Source organism: Perissodus microlepis, chromosome 3 (genome assembly GCF_051167445.1).
Source record: "Perissodus microlepis isolate ML-2025 ecotype Zambia chromosome 3, ASM5116744v1, whole genome shotgun sequence".
Classification (NCBI taxonomy): Eukaryota; Metazoa; Chordata; class Actinopteri; order Cichliformes; family Cichlidae; genus Perissodus; species Perissodus microlepis.
The window spans coordinates 9481666-9497710 of NC_140463.1; the positions used below are offsets into that span (position 1 = coordinate 9481666).

At 40.8% G+C, this 16045-nt stretch overlaps 1 protein-coding gene and 1 long non-coding RNA gene across 2 annotated transcripts; one reads left to right on the plus strand and one right to left on the minus strand.

Moving 5' to 3' along the window:
- The first annotated feature begins 3693 nt into the window (after nt 1-3693).
- On the plus strand, nt 3694-5083 carry LOC146389795 (uncharacterized). The gene is made up of 3 exons (XR_014798554.1): nt 3694-3815; nt 4480-4568; nt 4771-5083. It is a non-coding gene; the product is annotated as an uncharacterized LOC146389795 (long non-coding RNA).
- Nucleotides 5084-7090: 2007 nt separating this feature from the next.
- Nucleotides 7091-14624, minus strand: LOC146389796 (uncharacterized). The gene is made up of 4 exons (XM_084913091.1): nt 14294-14624; nt 12542-12631; nt 8256-12086; nt 7091-8114 (listed from the first exon to the last, which is right to left on the minus strand). Exons 1-3 carry the CDS (start codon nt 14303-14305, stop codon nt 10926-10928), a joined length of 1263 nt encoding a protein of 420 aa, XP_084769217.1. The 5' UTR covers nt 14306-14624; the 3' UTR covers nt 7091-8114; nt 8256-10925.
- Nucleotides 14625-16045: the final 1421 nt, after the last annotated feature.

A 16045-nucleotide genomic window follows, 5' to 3' on the forward strand; every position in this document is an offset into this window, starting at 1 on the left:
TAACATAATCATCCTGCTGCAACCAGGTTTCTGTAAGGCAGAGTAAATCAATTTGTTGATCAATTATTAAGTCATGTACTAACAGAGACTTGGAGGAGAGAGACCTAATATTTGATAATCCACATTTCACTGTTTTACTCTTTGGTTCAGATGTGGATACTGTACTGTTCTTTCTTTGTAATTGTTTATGTTTAAGTTGTTTGTTGCTGGTTTTTAGTTTGTTTTTTGTCTTTTTGGAAGCTAACACAGTTTCTATGGAGATGGGTTTTTGGGGGGGTAGCAGGAGGAGAGAAGCTGCAGAGAGGCGTGTAAGACTGCAACTCTGCTTCCTGGTCCCAACTCTGGATAGTCATATTTTGGGGGGTTTAATAAATTTGTCCATATTTCTAGAAATGAGAGCTGCTCCATCCAAAGTGGGATGGATGCCGTCTCTCCTAACAAGACCAGGTTTCCTCCAGAAGGTTTGCCAATTATCTATGAAGCCCACATCGTTTCTGGGACACCACTCAGACAGCCAGCAATTTAAGGAGAACATGCGGCTAAACATGTCACTCCTGGTCTGATTGAAAGAAAAGAACCCACAGAATGGGTAAACGGACTGGTGGTCGCGGAGAAGCGTAATGGGAAGCTCAGAGTGTGCCTCGATCCTCGCGATTTAAACAAAGCCATCAAAAGACCTCATTATCCGCTTCCAACATTGGATGACATCACACCAAAGCTGGCAGGAGCACAGTACTTCAGTGTCATGGATGCTCGCTCAGGCTATTGGGCCATCCAATTAACCACCAAGTCATCGCTTCTCACCACCTTCAACACGACCTTTGGCAGGTACCGTTTTTTGCGCCTTCCTTTTGGGATAATATCAGCACAGGACATTTTCCAAAGGAAAATCGATGAGACGTATGAAGGGCTCAATGGAGTGGCAGCCATCGTGGATGACATCCTCGTGTTTGGCAGGACAAAGGAGGAACACGACGAGAACCTCCGTGCCATGCTTGAGTGCACAAGGGAGCGAGGAGTACGTCTCAATCCAGAGAAATGTGTCATAGGCGCCACAGAAGTGAGTTACTTTGGACACAAACTCACCCGGGAGGGCATACAGCCAGACCCAAAGAAACTGCAGGCCATAAAGGACATGCCACCTCCTGAGAATAAGAATGAGCTTGAGACAATCCTTGGAATGGCGAACTACCTGTCCAGATTCGCACCACGACTATCAGAGGTGAATGCACCGCTGCGTCAGCTGCTCAAACAAGACTCGGAGTTCATCTGGGATCAGACCCACGACAGAGTCTTCCAGCAAATGAAAGATCTCATAACCAGAGAACCAGGCCCCATACTGGCATACTACGACACGACCAAGGAGCTACGGCTACAGGTAGATGCATCGAAGTATGGTTTGGGAGCTGTGTTGATGCAGGACGGACACCCAATAGCATATGCTTCAAAGACACTGACCCCAACAGAGGTCAACTATGCACAGATCGAAAAAGAGCTCTTTGCAGTGCTGTTTGGATGCAAGCGTTTCCACACCTACATATACGGCAGGAGAGTCATCGTCGAGTCGGACCACAAGCCGTTGGAGCACATACTGAAGAAGCCGATCTCTGTAGCCCCTGCTCGTCTGCAGCGCATGCTGTTACAGCTGCAGAGGTACGACATAGAGATTGTGCACCGGCCCGGAAAAGACATACCTGTGGCCGACACACTGTCCAGGAAACCATTGCTCGACCAAGACAGCATGCTGAGTGAAGGCATGGAGGACCAGATCCACTCAGTGATAAACAGCCTCCCAGTAAGTGACAAAAAACTCTCAGAGATACAGGCTGCAACAGGATGCGACCCGCAGCTCACCCTGCTGAAGCAAACTGTGCAGGATGGCTGGCCTGAGGACAGAAAAAAATGCCCTAAAACCCTTTTGGACTTTTGGAATTTCAGAGATGAAATTTCACACTTCCATGGCATCATCTTCAAAGGTGACAAAATTATAGTGCCAATAGTCCTAAGAAACAACATGCTGGAGAGAATCCACACTGGGCACATGGGGATTGAGAGGAGTAAGCAGAGAGCAAGGGACGCCCTCTTCTGGCCAGGCATGGGCAAGGACATAGCTGCCACGGTGGAAAACTGTTCCATATGTCAGGAGAGGCGCGCGGCGAATCCCAAAGTCACATGGGACTTTGTCCACACGACCTCAAGTCCTTTGTACCCACAAAGCAACGGCCTTGCCGAAAGAACAGTCAAAACGGCTAAATCAGTTCTGGATAAAGCTCATGCTCAGGGAGTAGATCCCTACCTGTCCCTATTGGAGCAAAGGAACACGCCAGTCGACGGCTTCAGGTCACCCGCGCAGCTCCTCATGAGTCGACGTCTACGCTCAGTGCTTCCCATTACCGGATACCACCTGGTACCTCGCATCATAAGCCCGACGGTTGTGCAAAAAACACGGATGGAAAGACAAGAGCATCAGAGGCGTTACTACAATCGCAGCGCCGCACCACTACCGAGGCTGCAGCAGGGGGACCACATTCGCTTTCAGCACGAGTCCGGAGCCTGGAAACCGGCTGTCATCATCCGACCTGCAGAGACTGCCCGCTCTTTCGTGATCCGCACTGGCGAGGGACAGACTATACGGCGTAACCAACGGCACCTGAGAGGCGCCAAGGCGTCACCGGCACCTTCAGCACCAACATCCGATCTGGTAACCCAGCCGGATAGTGCAGCTCAACAACAAGCAGAGCCCCTGTCGCCATCTAGAGACACTAAAACACCAACCATGGACACTAGCCCTGCACTGACCACCAGATCAGGACGAGTGGTCAAACCGAGGGTTATTCTTGACCTGTGATTGTAAAGGGTGTAGGCGGATCGCTGCCCTGAAAGAAAAAAAAAGAAACATGTCAAATGTCAATATACTAATGAGTTCATATCCCGTGTTGCATTGTTGTTGTTAGTTTAATGCCGCAGTAATTTTACACATGACAGTGTTGAAAAAACTGTTCCCTATCCTCATGTTCAGGATGTTCTATTTTGAAATGTATACCAGCTGTGTCACTGGTGGACATTTAAAAAAAAAAAAAGGGAGATGTTGTATTGCTTATAATGTTTGCACTCCGTGCTTACTGTCCCTTGTGGTCCACCGTAGTGGCAACGGGGAGTGTTTGTTTTTACGGAAGTGGGTGTGTTTTATGTTGAACTGAACGAGCGGCAATAAAGAGAATGGTGGCTCACGAAGCAGATTATGAATACGTTATTCATAAGTTTGAGACAGAACATTACAGCCACCTTGAAACGAAACCGAAAAAAATATTGAAACCGAAAAAAAATATTGTAACTGAAATAAATGTACTGAAAAATCTTGTATTGAAACCGAAAAAAAAATTGATAGTGAAAAAAAATTAATTGAAACTGTAATTTTTTTGTTTTCGCTTACAATTTTTTTTTTCAGTTTCAATCCATTTTTTTTCAGTTTCAATCCATTTTTCTGTTTCAATCCACTTTTCGATTTCAACCCATTTTTCAGTTTCACTCTGCTGGCACTGTTCTGGTGTCCGGGGGCACGCTGGGGGGCGGGGATTCCGACCCGCATGTATTTGCATATATTATAATGCTGACCAATGACTGGAGAAAACACTGACGACGCGGCTGCGGTCACGGACAAATGGTCTGTAGCTCTAACGGTCTGTTCGGGAATGGCAGATGCTGAGAGGTCCAGCGTTTACATTACCGACTATTTCAAAGTGACAGCCTGAGGTGTTCTTCAGTAAATTGGACTACCGGACAGGAGGACCTGAGGCCCCACCGCATTATTTTTGGTAAGTTAAATGTGTTTGTAAACTAATCCGTAATTTAGGTCCTTAGCTAGCTAGGTAGCTAGCTAAGGACCTAGCTAGCTAAGATGAGCACTAGGCTGTCGGGGAAACTTGTTTTGTAAAGTTCGTTTAGCTAACCCGTGCAGGTGAATTAATTTACCCTGACTAAAGAAATCAAGAGAAATGCACCGGGCTGCTCAGTGACTAACCACGGTTACTGTACTTTTATTATGAGTATACTGTAAGAGCAACAGGCTGGACTCTGCTTCTGCTCTTGTGCAGAGCTGATTATTAAATATGTGCAAACAGCAGCACGTTTTCTGTCGCTTTCCACATGTGGAAGGACATTAACGCCAACTTTTAAAAACCCCTCATTAGTCAATAGCTACAGATTAAATAGCAAAGCCCGATACTTATGTACTGAAACCAACTACTTCCGCTTGTCAGCTTAAGTTAAAATGTTACATTTTTCCTCTGATTATTTTTTTTTACCTTTTTTTAGCTTTTTTTTTTTTTTTTTTACTGAGTTTGTCACAAATATTCAGGTTAAAAAACTGTCACATGTGCAGTACTCTGTACAGCTTGCATCCTTTAGGACAAATAATTTGAAACATTAATATTTTTTGTTCAATACTGAGCTGATAACACCTCTGTATGTTGTGACCAGGATGCAGCAGCAGACTGAACCTCGACTGAAACCTGCTCCATCATCTCATCTTTGCAGATGTCCATTTATAAAGCATCAACAACTCAAAGGTAAACATGATATTAGAAAATGTGTTAGTATATAAGGCCTTTAAAACAAATAAAAAAATAAATAGCTGTCGGCAGAACTGTAGGACTGAACAACTTCAGATCCCGAGTGTGTGAGGACAGAGAAGGATCAGCTGTATTTCAGATTTGAGAGATAAACTTTATATTTCAGTTTGTGATGATTCTGTTCTCTTTGTGATTACAGGAGCCGTCCTCAGATTCAGACCTCAGCACCACCCAGTGACAGCAGACAGATCATCCTATATCTTCAATCTTTGTAGTAACTCCAAAATTAACTGAAGAAAACAGTACAAAGGTTAAAGTACCACATGTGCTGTCAGTGAAAGCTGCAGCTGTTTTATTGATAAATTTAAAGACAAAAAGTCAAAAGGATTAATCACCCCTGTAACTGTGTCACTATACATCAGCATTAACAGTACCTCAGTTTGGTGTTTCAGAAAACTGCTGATCTCAGACCTGCACAACTTCTGTTTTAAACACTGAATGTACTCAGCTACATGAAGGGCACATGATGTTTTCTCTGGCACAATTAAATAAAACCTGATTAAAGTCAAAGGTTGTTACTTGTATTTGAACTAAAAACGTGTGATCTGGAATTCTTTCACTGTTTTTTGACAATACAGGGAGTGCAGAATTATTAGGCAAGTTGTATTTTTGAGGAATAATTTTATTATTGAGCAACAACCATGTTCTCAATGAACCCAAAAAACTCATTAATATCAAAGCTGAATGTTTTTGGAAGTAGTTTTTAGTTTGTTTTTAATTTTAGCTATTTTAGGGGGGTATCTGTGTGTGCAGGTGACTATTACTGCGCATAATTATTAGGCAACTTAACAAAAAACAAATATATACCCATTTCAATTATTTATTTTTACCAGTGAAACCAATATAACATCTCCACATTCACAAATATACATTTCTGACATTCAAAAACAAAACAAAAACAAATCAGCGACCAATATAGCCACCTTTCTTTGCAAGGACACTCAAAAGCCTGCCATCCATGGATTCTGTCAGTGTTTTGATCTGTTCACAATCAACATTGCGTGCAGCAGCAACCACAGCCTCCCAGACACTGTTCAGAGAGGTGTACTGTTTTCCCTCCTTGTAAATCTCACATTTGATGATGGACCACAGGTTCTCAATGGGGTTCAGATCAGGTGAACAAGGTGGCCATGTCATTAGTTTTTCTTCTTTTATACCCTTTCTTGCCAGCCACGCTGTGGAGTACTTGGACGCGTGTGATGGAGCATTGTCCTGCATGAAAATCATGTTTTTCTTGAAGGATGCAGACTTCTTCCTGTACCACTGCTTGAAGAAGGTGTCTTCCAGAAACTGGCAGTAGGACTGGGAGTTGAGCTTGACTCCATCCTCAACCCGAAAAGGCCCCACAAGCTCATCTTTGATGATACCAGCCCAAACCAGTACTCCACCTCCACCTTGCTGGCGTCTGAGTCGGACTGGAGCTCTCTGCCCTTTACCAATCCAGCCACGGGCCCATCCATCTGGCCCATCAAGACTCACTCTCATTTCATCAGTCCATAAAACCTTAGAAAAATCAGTCTTGAGATATTTCTTGGCCCAGTCGTGACGTTTCAGCTTGTGTGTCTTGTTCAGTGGTGGTCGTCTTTCAGCCTTTCTTACCTTGGCCATGTCTCTGAGTACACCTTGTGCTTTTGGGCACTCCAGTGATGTTGCAGCTCTGAAATACGGCCAAACTGGTGGCAAGTGGCATCTTGGCAGCTGCACGCTTGACTTTTCTCAGTTCATGGGCAGTTATTTTGCGCCTTGGTTTTTCCACACGCTTCTTGCGACCCTGTTGACTATTTTGAATGAAACGCTTGATTGTTCGATGATCACGCTTCAGAAGCTTTGCAATTTTGAGACTGCTGCATCCCTCTGCAAGATATCTCACTATTTTTGACTTTTCTGAGCCTGTCAAGTCCTTCTTTTGACCCATTTTGCCAAAGGAAAGGAAGTTGCCTAATAATTATGCAGACCTGATATAGGGTGTTGATGTCATTAGACCACACCCCTTCTCATTACAGAGATGCACATCACCTAATATGCTTAATTGGTAGTAGGCTTTTGAGCCTATACAGCTTGGAGTAAGACAACATGCATGAAGAGGATGATGTGGACAAAATACTCATTTGCCTAATAATTCTGCACTCCCTGTAGTGTGTTATTTATCATAAAGTAATTCAGAGTCATTCATACCAGAGTAACCAGAGAGCACAACATATATTTAACTTTCTACAGGACTTAAAGCTATTACTATAGCTTATAGCTATAGCTATTACTTAACTGCACTACTGTATAGTTCTGTGTAAATAATCATTCTGTACATATGATAATTTTTAATCCTACAACTCTTTATAACTTGCATAGTTCACATTTCTGTATAACTGTATATCTCAGATTTCTGTATAGTTTTTCATATTTATATCCTGTTCATAGCCTGTACATAGCTTGTGCTCACTACAGCCTGTTGTTATGGATTCAAATATTGGGGATGGATACAAGAGGAAAAACCAAAATAACAACACTGGTCCGGCCGGGTTGAGTCAAACGATGATTTTAATGATCACACGCGTGGGAGATGGACACCGTACGCAGACAGCATCAGATCTCAAAATGGTGGAGCATTGATCAAACTCTTATGGCCTCTAGTGGCCCCCACCTAATCATAAAAGCCTAAACATTCACATTCTTTCTCTCACACAGCGCCGAAGCTACGACCTTGGCTCCCTCTTTATCTGCTCCTGCTGAGATGGGGCAGAAAACCTCTCCAGTATGTTCTGTTCTCTTCTAATCAGACAAATAAGGCAATGACTTTCTGCGAACAGTATTTCTTATAACTCAGCAGTATAATGCATCATAAAACAATATCATTCATTCACAATAAATCAGCAGTCTAATGTAATGCAAATCAGTTTAACAAATGTAATAGTTATCACCTTCTTCTAATTCAGGAGAATAATGCAAACTAAAACTACATAATAATTCACAATCTTTAATTAGGGGTCTAACATGGCATAAAATAATATTATAATCCCACACTGTACATACTTATAGTTATAGAATATTCATAACATACTTCATACCGTGTACATTACAACATACCATAATAGACCCATTTCTGTAATATACTTACAATATATATTATTGCTAATATATATTGTAATATATCTATATCATGGCTAAAGCACTTCTGGATGGATGCAAACTGCATTTCGTTGCCCTGTACCTGTGCATGTGCAATGACAACAAAGTTGAATTCTATTCTATTCTATTCTATTATATTATATTATATTATGTAAAAGTCCAGACCCTCTGAGGATTATCTGAGTACTTCTAACATTACACAAAGCAAAGGTCTACATCAGTGTTCATGAAATGCTGGGTTTATCCTTCTTGTGAGGGAGCTGCTGGTGAAGATCACGAACCCTGCTTGATCCCGGCGATGAGTTTCAGTCTTCCTGGTGTTTATGAAATGATGCCTCTCACTGTGGGTCAACAGGACAGCTGTAATGAAAGAAATTGAAGAAGTTTTGAAAAAAAAAAAATCTTGGAAATGCCCTATATGTGAGAAGCAGATTTTGTATTTACTTTTCTTTTGCCAATCAAGATAACTAAAAGTATAATTTTCACCATACAATTACTAACCTTGTCATCTCCTGCACTGTCTGTTTTGGGCTCTGGGCTTGTACTTCCCAGCGCTCATGAGACTGCTTTGCTGCACTGTGGTATGAGGTGCTAACCTGTTGACAGTGTTGGGAAGGTTAATTTTAAAATGTATTCCACCAAAGATTATAGAAGTAATGTATTCTGAATACTTTACAACTACATGAATGTACTATTGCTGTGTGATTTATTACTATTACTGAAGGCTAAATTTAGTTGATAGGCCATGTAAAACCAGAGTTGTGATAAAAAAAAAATGCAATATTTGGTTTTCTTCCTGAATACTATTGTTGTTTATATTTACTGCGAGAAGAAACGGTAAAAACTGCGTTTTTCAAATAATTTGTGTGGCATCAGATTTGATGCAGAACACCTGATTGTTCTGTAAATAGTTTGAAATGTTTGTTTAAAACAATGCATCAGCAGCCTTTTTAGGTAAACAGCTGCAAAAATCTTTGTTGTTTGCAATACTCAGAAACTTTTTTGAAGAAGTAACTATATAATTAATTGCCCAGCATTGGTCATTATATACTGTATTTTGCAGAGAGAGTTACAAAGTTTCAAAGTGGTGCTCCATGAGAGTCCTGTAGACGAGCAGGGGGGAGAACGCAACTGAAAACCGCTGCTGCAATGCAGGAACATCTGCTTTATTGAAATGTGTGAGATGTTAACCACAATGACTCTTAAACACACGGTCTGAAAACTTCATCCCAACAGCACGTTTTTAAGAAAAATCAAACATATTATCCTTGAAGATCATTTTAGAGTTTTTAAGGAGCTGCAGGATCCTTGTTCAGTGTGAGTGGAGAACAGCCAAGTCTCCTCCTCTGATAAACCTCCACATGTACCATTGAAAACAGTTAAATTACTTTGAATCTGAAATCATGGCTCAAACTACTTGTTCTGAGACCATTTCTTTATTTTTCACACCAAACTGTTTAATAAGATAAACTCTACACAGACTTCATCAAATATAACTAACACTTTAACATTATCAGGATTTCATAATACAAACTTCAAATCAATAAGAAAACAACTGCAAACATGTGGATCAAAATTCATTAAAAAAACAACATGTGGACTTCAAGGACTAAATACACTAAAGTGAAAGGAGGAGCCAAAAATAGAGGTTTAACAGAATTTGAATTAAGTAAAAGTAGTCACCTGTGATCTTTAAAATGGTCTAGATGTGTGCGGCTGTTTTTAACTTTCAACATTTCTTTGCTGCCACTGTGAATATGAATGTGTTCTTTGCCTAATTAAATAAATGTTACAATGACTCACTGCTTCATCTTCTGGTACAAACTGGTATTACATGGACCTACAGCCCAAAACCAGTTTAGCTTGAGTTTCTTTTTTCTGTACATAAAGTCACAGCAGGTGTTGTTTCAAAGCTGGTGGACAGATTTAGTTCATTTTGGAAGTTTTAAGAGCAACTGCTGTGTAATTATTTGCAGTTTTGGGAGAAAATGATTTAAGAGAAGGATTTACCACAGCAAAAGTTTAAATATGAATGAAGAATTGAAATTTAACTGAGGTAACACATAAAATGAATACAACTACTAAACACTACTGTGTCCTAAGGAAACAAAGAATAAAATGTAACAGGGATAACATTTTAGAGAATTAAAATCCCTCAAAGGAAAAAAAATAAACTTGATATGCATATCTATACATGCAGCTTCCTAAATGTAACATTCAGGATTATTCACTGCAGGTCCAGAAATCAGAGCTACCTCATCAGATCCAAGTGTGGCATCAGCTGACACTCTTTACAGGAGATTCCATCTGAACTCTGTGGAGCCTGATCTCAAGGTTTTTAAGTCTGACCCTGAAACCAGAAGAGGATCTTTCTCTCTCTTCAGATTCATTGTGATCCAGTGATTTCAGTCCTGCGTGATCAGGGTGATGTTTTTGCACATTGGTAACAGTGAAACAGTTTATTTACAACGTGGGATTGTTTGTGTTCGGAGTATGAACTGAGATTCCTGAAGCTCTTGTCACACTGGTCACAGCTGAAGTTCACTTCCATGTGTGTACGTTCATGTTTGTTACGATGACTTGATTGTGAGAAGCTTTTGTCACAGTGTCTGCACTTGTATGGTGTCTCTCCTACAGTGGTGAAGGATGACCCACACTAGTCACAGATGTGCTTTTTGATCCCGCTGTGGAAGAGTTCATGTATTTTAAATGTACTTGGTGTGTGGAAGGCTCTCCCACATTCTTTGCAGTAGTTCATTTTGGCTCCAGTGTGTCTACGTTGATGAGGTTTTAGGTCCCGTTGATGATTGGAAGTTTTTCCACAAAGGTCACAGAGAAACTTTCCCACCACCACAGTGACGACAGGGCTGAGAACTGGATCCATGTGCTTTGCTCCACTTCTAAACAAAGACATTGTAAGGCAGGGAATTCCTTCAAAGTTTTTATCCTGAATGTCGCCTGAAATAAAAAAGCATCTCTGCCAACATCCAATTACATTTTACTGTTTACATTATAACACTCAGCTTACTGAGCGAAAATGAGTCTTCATTTTTCCAAACAGTTCATTCAGTATAACTCCATAAGTTTACTGATCAGACTTGTTCCAAACAATCAGGTTACAATTACAAGATAAAACATAAATACATCCTCACAGTAACTGCACTTGTAGAGCTACTTTCTGGTGTGGATCTGTTGGTGTTTTTTCAGGGGATGTGGAGATTTAAAACTCTTCTCACACAGGTCACATTTGTAAGGTCTCTCCACAGTGTGGCTAAACATGTGTTGTTGTAACTGTGCATCTGTTGTAAACGGTTTCCCACACTGATGACAGCAGTAAAGATCATTTCCAGTGTGAATCCGTAGGTGAATATTTCGGTACTGTTTGTCACTGAAACCTTTTCCACAAAACTCGCAGCTGTACGCCTTAATTCCAGAGTGGGTAACTACATGCTTCTGTAAGTCGCTATTTTGAGCAAATGTCTTGCCACACAACTCACAGCTGTGTGCTTTAACTCCACTGTGGATGAGTTGGTGTTTTTTTAAGTTTTGAGCGTGGGTAAAAGACTTTCCACACAAGTGACAGTTGTACGCTTTAAATCCACTGTGGACGAGTTGGTGAGTTTTTAAGACTCCAGCCTGGGTAAAAGACTTTCCACACAACTCACAGCTGTGTGCTTTAACTCCACTGTGGACGAGTTGGTGAGTTTTTAAGACTCCAGCCTGGGTAAAAGACTTTCCACACAACTCACAGCTGTAAGGTTTAAATCCACTGTGGATGAGTTGGTGTTTTTTTAAGGATCCAGCCTCGGTAAAAGACTTTCCACACAAGTCACAGCTATACGGTTTAAATCCACTGTGGATGAGTTGGTGTTTTTTTAACCTTCCAGCCCGGGTAAAAGACTTTCCACACAAGTTACAGCTATACGATTTAACTCCACTGTGGATGAATTGGTGTGTTTTTAAGCCTCCAGACTGGGTAAAAGACTTTCCACACAAGTCACAGCTGTATGCTTTAACTCCACTGTGGATGATTTGGTGTGTTTTTAAGTGTCCAGCCTGGGTAAAATCCTTCCCACACTCATCACAGCTGTAAGGTTTAACTCCACTGTGGATGAGTTGGTGTGTTTTTAGGCTTTGAGCCAGGGTAAAAGACTTCCCACACAACTCACAGCTGTACGCTTTAACTCCACTGTGGATGAGTTGGTGAGTTTTTAAGTGTCCAGCCTGGGTAAAATCCTTCCCACACTCATTACAGCTGTAGGTTTTCTCTCCCTTTCTTCTGTGAGGTTTGTCGGCCTCCTGAGAGCGCTGACTTCTCGCTCCATGTTGGTCCTGCAGTGACAGAGATACAAACAGAGGCAGTGAGTGAAATGCAGTCGTGGAACAAACTGAAACTCCCTCCATTGGTGGAATCAAACATGTCAAAAAAACACATTGTAGGTGTGTTCCCACCACCTTCTGGTGACAGTATCACATTACAATGATGTGCTACAATGAGAGTTGTAATGAAAATTACATTATTGCAAAAATATTGATCAGCGGAGAAAATCTTTTACGCATAAGAAATTGCAAGTTCAACTGATGATATTGTTGTTTCAATGTGTGTAGAAAAAATATGATCTTTTTATTTTCTCATAACTTCTGTGGTTTTTGGTTGTGAATGTAGATTCTGTATATATGGAGGAGCCCAGGATAGAAAAAGATAATGCTGCTGTTAACATGTTTTTAAAAACCAACCAGCTGTGCACACAGATTCAATAACAGTGTAACTGTGATATTTTTCTCACCTTTTGCATTGAAGTCATTGTTTCCTCTGTAGTGACTGAGCTGAGTCCAAAATTATTCCTCTGCTGCTCCACCAGACTCCTGTGACTCAGCTGGGACACACACACAAAAATATATATATACACGTATGTATGTACATATGTACGTATGTATAGGGTTAGGTCAGTAGGTAGAGTGGTCGCCCCATGATTGGAAGGTTGGGGGTTCGAATCCACTGAACAGCTACCCTGAGGTACCCCTGAGCAAGGTACTGTCCCTACTCACTGATCCCCGGGTGCCTGCTTGGCTGCCCACTGCTTCACTGAGTGAATGGGTCAAATGCAGAGAAAAACAAGCAATTTCCCCACGGGGATCAATCAAGTATACATTATATATATATATATATATTAGGGGTGCAACGATACACAAAATTCACGGTTCGGTTCGGTACTTTGGTGTCACGGTTCGATATTTTTTCGATACAAAAAAAAATGTTCATGTCTTTTTAATTTGTCATTTATTAAAATTATAAACATATATTTTAACTCAAAAGTACAGTTTTTAAATTTAACCCTAACCCTTGTGCGTGTTTTTTATTTTGACAACGAATGCGCACCTGCGGACCACTTATGTGCACCCCTGGTTATATAGCTCATCATATGGCAGCCACAGAAATTATTTTGTCCATGAAACCATAAAGCTGCACTTTCTTTTTGCCCTTTAGTCTGATTTGTCATAACTTTTCCGTTTTGTGGTAAGCTTTTCTTTGGCTGTCACTTCTTCACCCTGACCTGTCTTATTTGGCCCAGCAGAACTAAAATATATATCCTGCTGCTTTTACACACGCACTCACATAACGCTCAGCGATTCTCTGCGCGATCAACCTCTCACATGTTTAAGCTTGCTGCGGGAGATTTCACTTGTTATGTTTGCGTAGTAAGCTAACGATTGATAAGACAATGTCAGAGGAATTGGTGCACAAATTATCGTCACTCACCAATCAGTACTGTCGCTCTCTATACACAGTTTGCGCGATTGCAAAGTGAAAGCAAAAAAACAAGCGCAAATTCAAACGCGATTTAAATATGTCACATATTGACAGTGGCTCACCGATGCCAATGACATAATTACCCAGCTACATTTCCGAAAGAATGCAAAAGCATTGACATATATTTTTCCTTCCTACAATAGCCCGACGGGCAGGGCAGAGATAGATTTTGGTAGCCCGACTGGAAAAATCGCTAGCCCCGGGACGTCGGGCTAGCGATATTGCGAGCCCTGTATCTGATTGAGGAATCACTCATCTTTGGAAAAGAGAGTTTATTACAGAGAAATGGCTCTTTCCAAAATAAAAGCTATACTATACGCTTCTTCTGGGCTATATTCTCAGCAGCGTATTAAACATATCAGGTCCCCATAAGGAGAATCATGTGCTAACGGCTGTCTAAATGACTCGAGTAAAGTTTGTAGCATGCATGCTTGTTGTTTTTGTCTGCTTCCACTTGTCTTTGCACTAGGATGATGTCGGCGTAAATGTGCAGTCATATTCGTTGTGTTCCCACTAGTGCTTTCAGGTTAATCTCGTTGAAATGACCTTAACGCCACAACACGGCAAATCTCCGTTAACGAGCTACCCCTGATCGCCCCGTGCGTGGGGCTAGACGGCCAACACGTTAACGAGCTAACTGCGCTAACACACTAGTTCCCACCCATGTAATTGAGCATTGCGTGGCACATCCAACATACTGTTTTACTTTAGTCCATGACGCGCTTACCTTCAGGGTCATACGTCACATGAAAACCAAAAGAATTCCAAACGCCAGATCTGAATGAGGGTGGGGGAGGTTCAATTTGCCATGTTGCAGCTGTCTCGCTAGCTTGCCCTGCGCTCTTCCTTCTGACGATGCTGTCTGTGTTGAGCGCTCAGTGGATCTGGGCTCGACAGTGCAGCCTAGGCGGAGTAGTCGAACGCAGATTCACTGAGCGCTCAACACAGACAGCATCGTCAGAAGGAAAGTTGATAAAATAAATTACAAATTTTGTATCGTTCGATACATATGCGTACCGAACCGAAAGCACTGTATCGAACGGTTCAATATCGATACGAATATCGTTGCACCCCTAACACATACATATATATATATATATATATATATATATATATATATATATATATGTATGTGTGTGTGTGTGTGTGTATATATATATATATATATATATATATATATATATATATACATATATATATACATATATATATATATATACATATATATATACATACATACATATACAGGGGCGGAGCGTGGGGGTGGCTTACTGGGCTTAAGCCCGGGTTGTTTTGTCAGAAGCCCGGGGTCTTTTGGAGTGTAATTTTTTCATAGTTAGATGCCTGGCTGACAACTGTATAAAACAAAAAGTACACACAATATTCGAAGCACATAGTGCACACTGTGGGAATTTACGACTGTGCGTGAATCCCCCCTGATATTGGTATGAGCCGAGCTCAGGCACTAAGCGACTGAGCAAGGGGGCGGGACAGCTGCTGCCTGTGAGTGCGCTGTTGGAGAAACGGAGCCAGCCATACTAAGGAGAGCTTAAGTTTGACCAGGTACCAAAGCAAATCATTCATACCGTACAAATAATGTAAATATGACGGTGAATCACGAAAGATTGATATCAAACTGATCACTTGACCAATATTACGTTACTTGCTCTTCAAGTGAATCAACAAATGGCGAAATGAAAAGCCGAACAAATGCTATTTTTTAGAGAGTCTTAGCTTACGTGTGTTTATTTCATATTTTCAGTTCTTACCCTCCCCGACTAAATCGGTTTCAGTTATGTACTGATATATAAGAATGGACATTAGAGGGTTCTTTCAAAGAAAAAACTCAGGTAAATGTTATTTTATATATTATGCTTTGTATGTTGTTCAGTATATTTCTATGTAAAACAAGAGGGATTTCAGTACACAGCAGGATATTCACATTTGTAACCAGATATTTACATACACTTTAGGGAGAAAACATAAAACATTTTTACTGTACAACATCAATTTAGAGTAAACTTTTGTTTTAGATAAATATTGAAATATCTTTTGAATTAGTTAAATGTCAGAATAAAGAGAGACAGAGCTGTCTATTTTTTATCACTTTGATCAAATTTAAGAATACATATACACTAAGTTTGTTAATTAATAAGAAAACTCCAGAGGATTCTATTCTGAGCTGAAGAAGCTTCTGATAGGTTAGTAGAGTCCATGTGAGTAAATTGGTGGCACAGCTGTGGATGCATGTAAGGCAAAACACAGAGCCTGTTTCTTTGACATGGGAAAATCAAGAGATGTCAACCAAAACACCAGAAAAAGAACTGTGGAGCTCCATAAGTGTGGCTCAATTTTGAATACAATTTGGTGCCATTTGCAATTAAGAAATACAGATAGTTTCTCTCTTTACTCTTAAAGTTAACAAATATGTTTTTTATATTTATCAATCTAAAAAAAATAAACATTTAGTCTGATTTGA

What these genes read in the sequence shown, in the direction of transcription:
- LOC146389796 (XM_084913091.1), bottom strand. An exon ending in CAATGACTTCAATGCAAAAG is followed by an intron (nt 12,087 to 12,541) that starts GTGAGAAAAATA and finishes CTGTCACTGCAG; the next exon opens with GACCAACATGGAGCGAGAAG.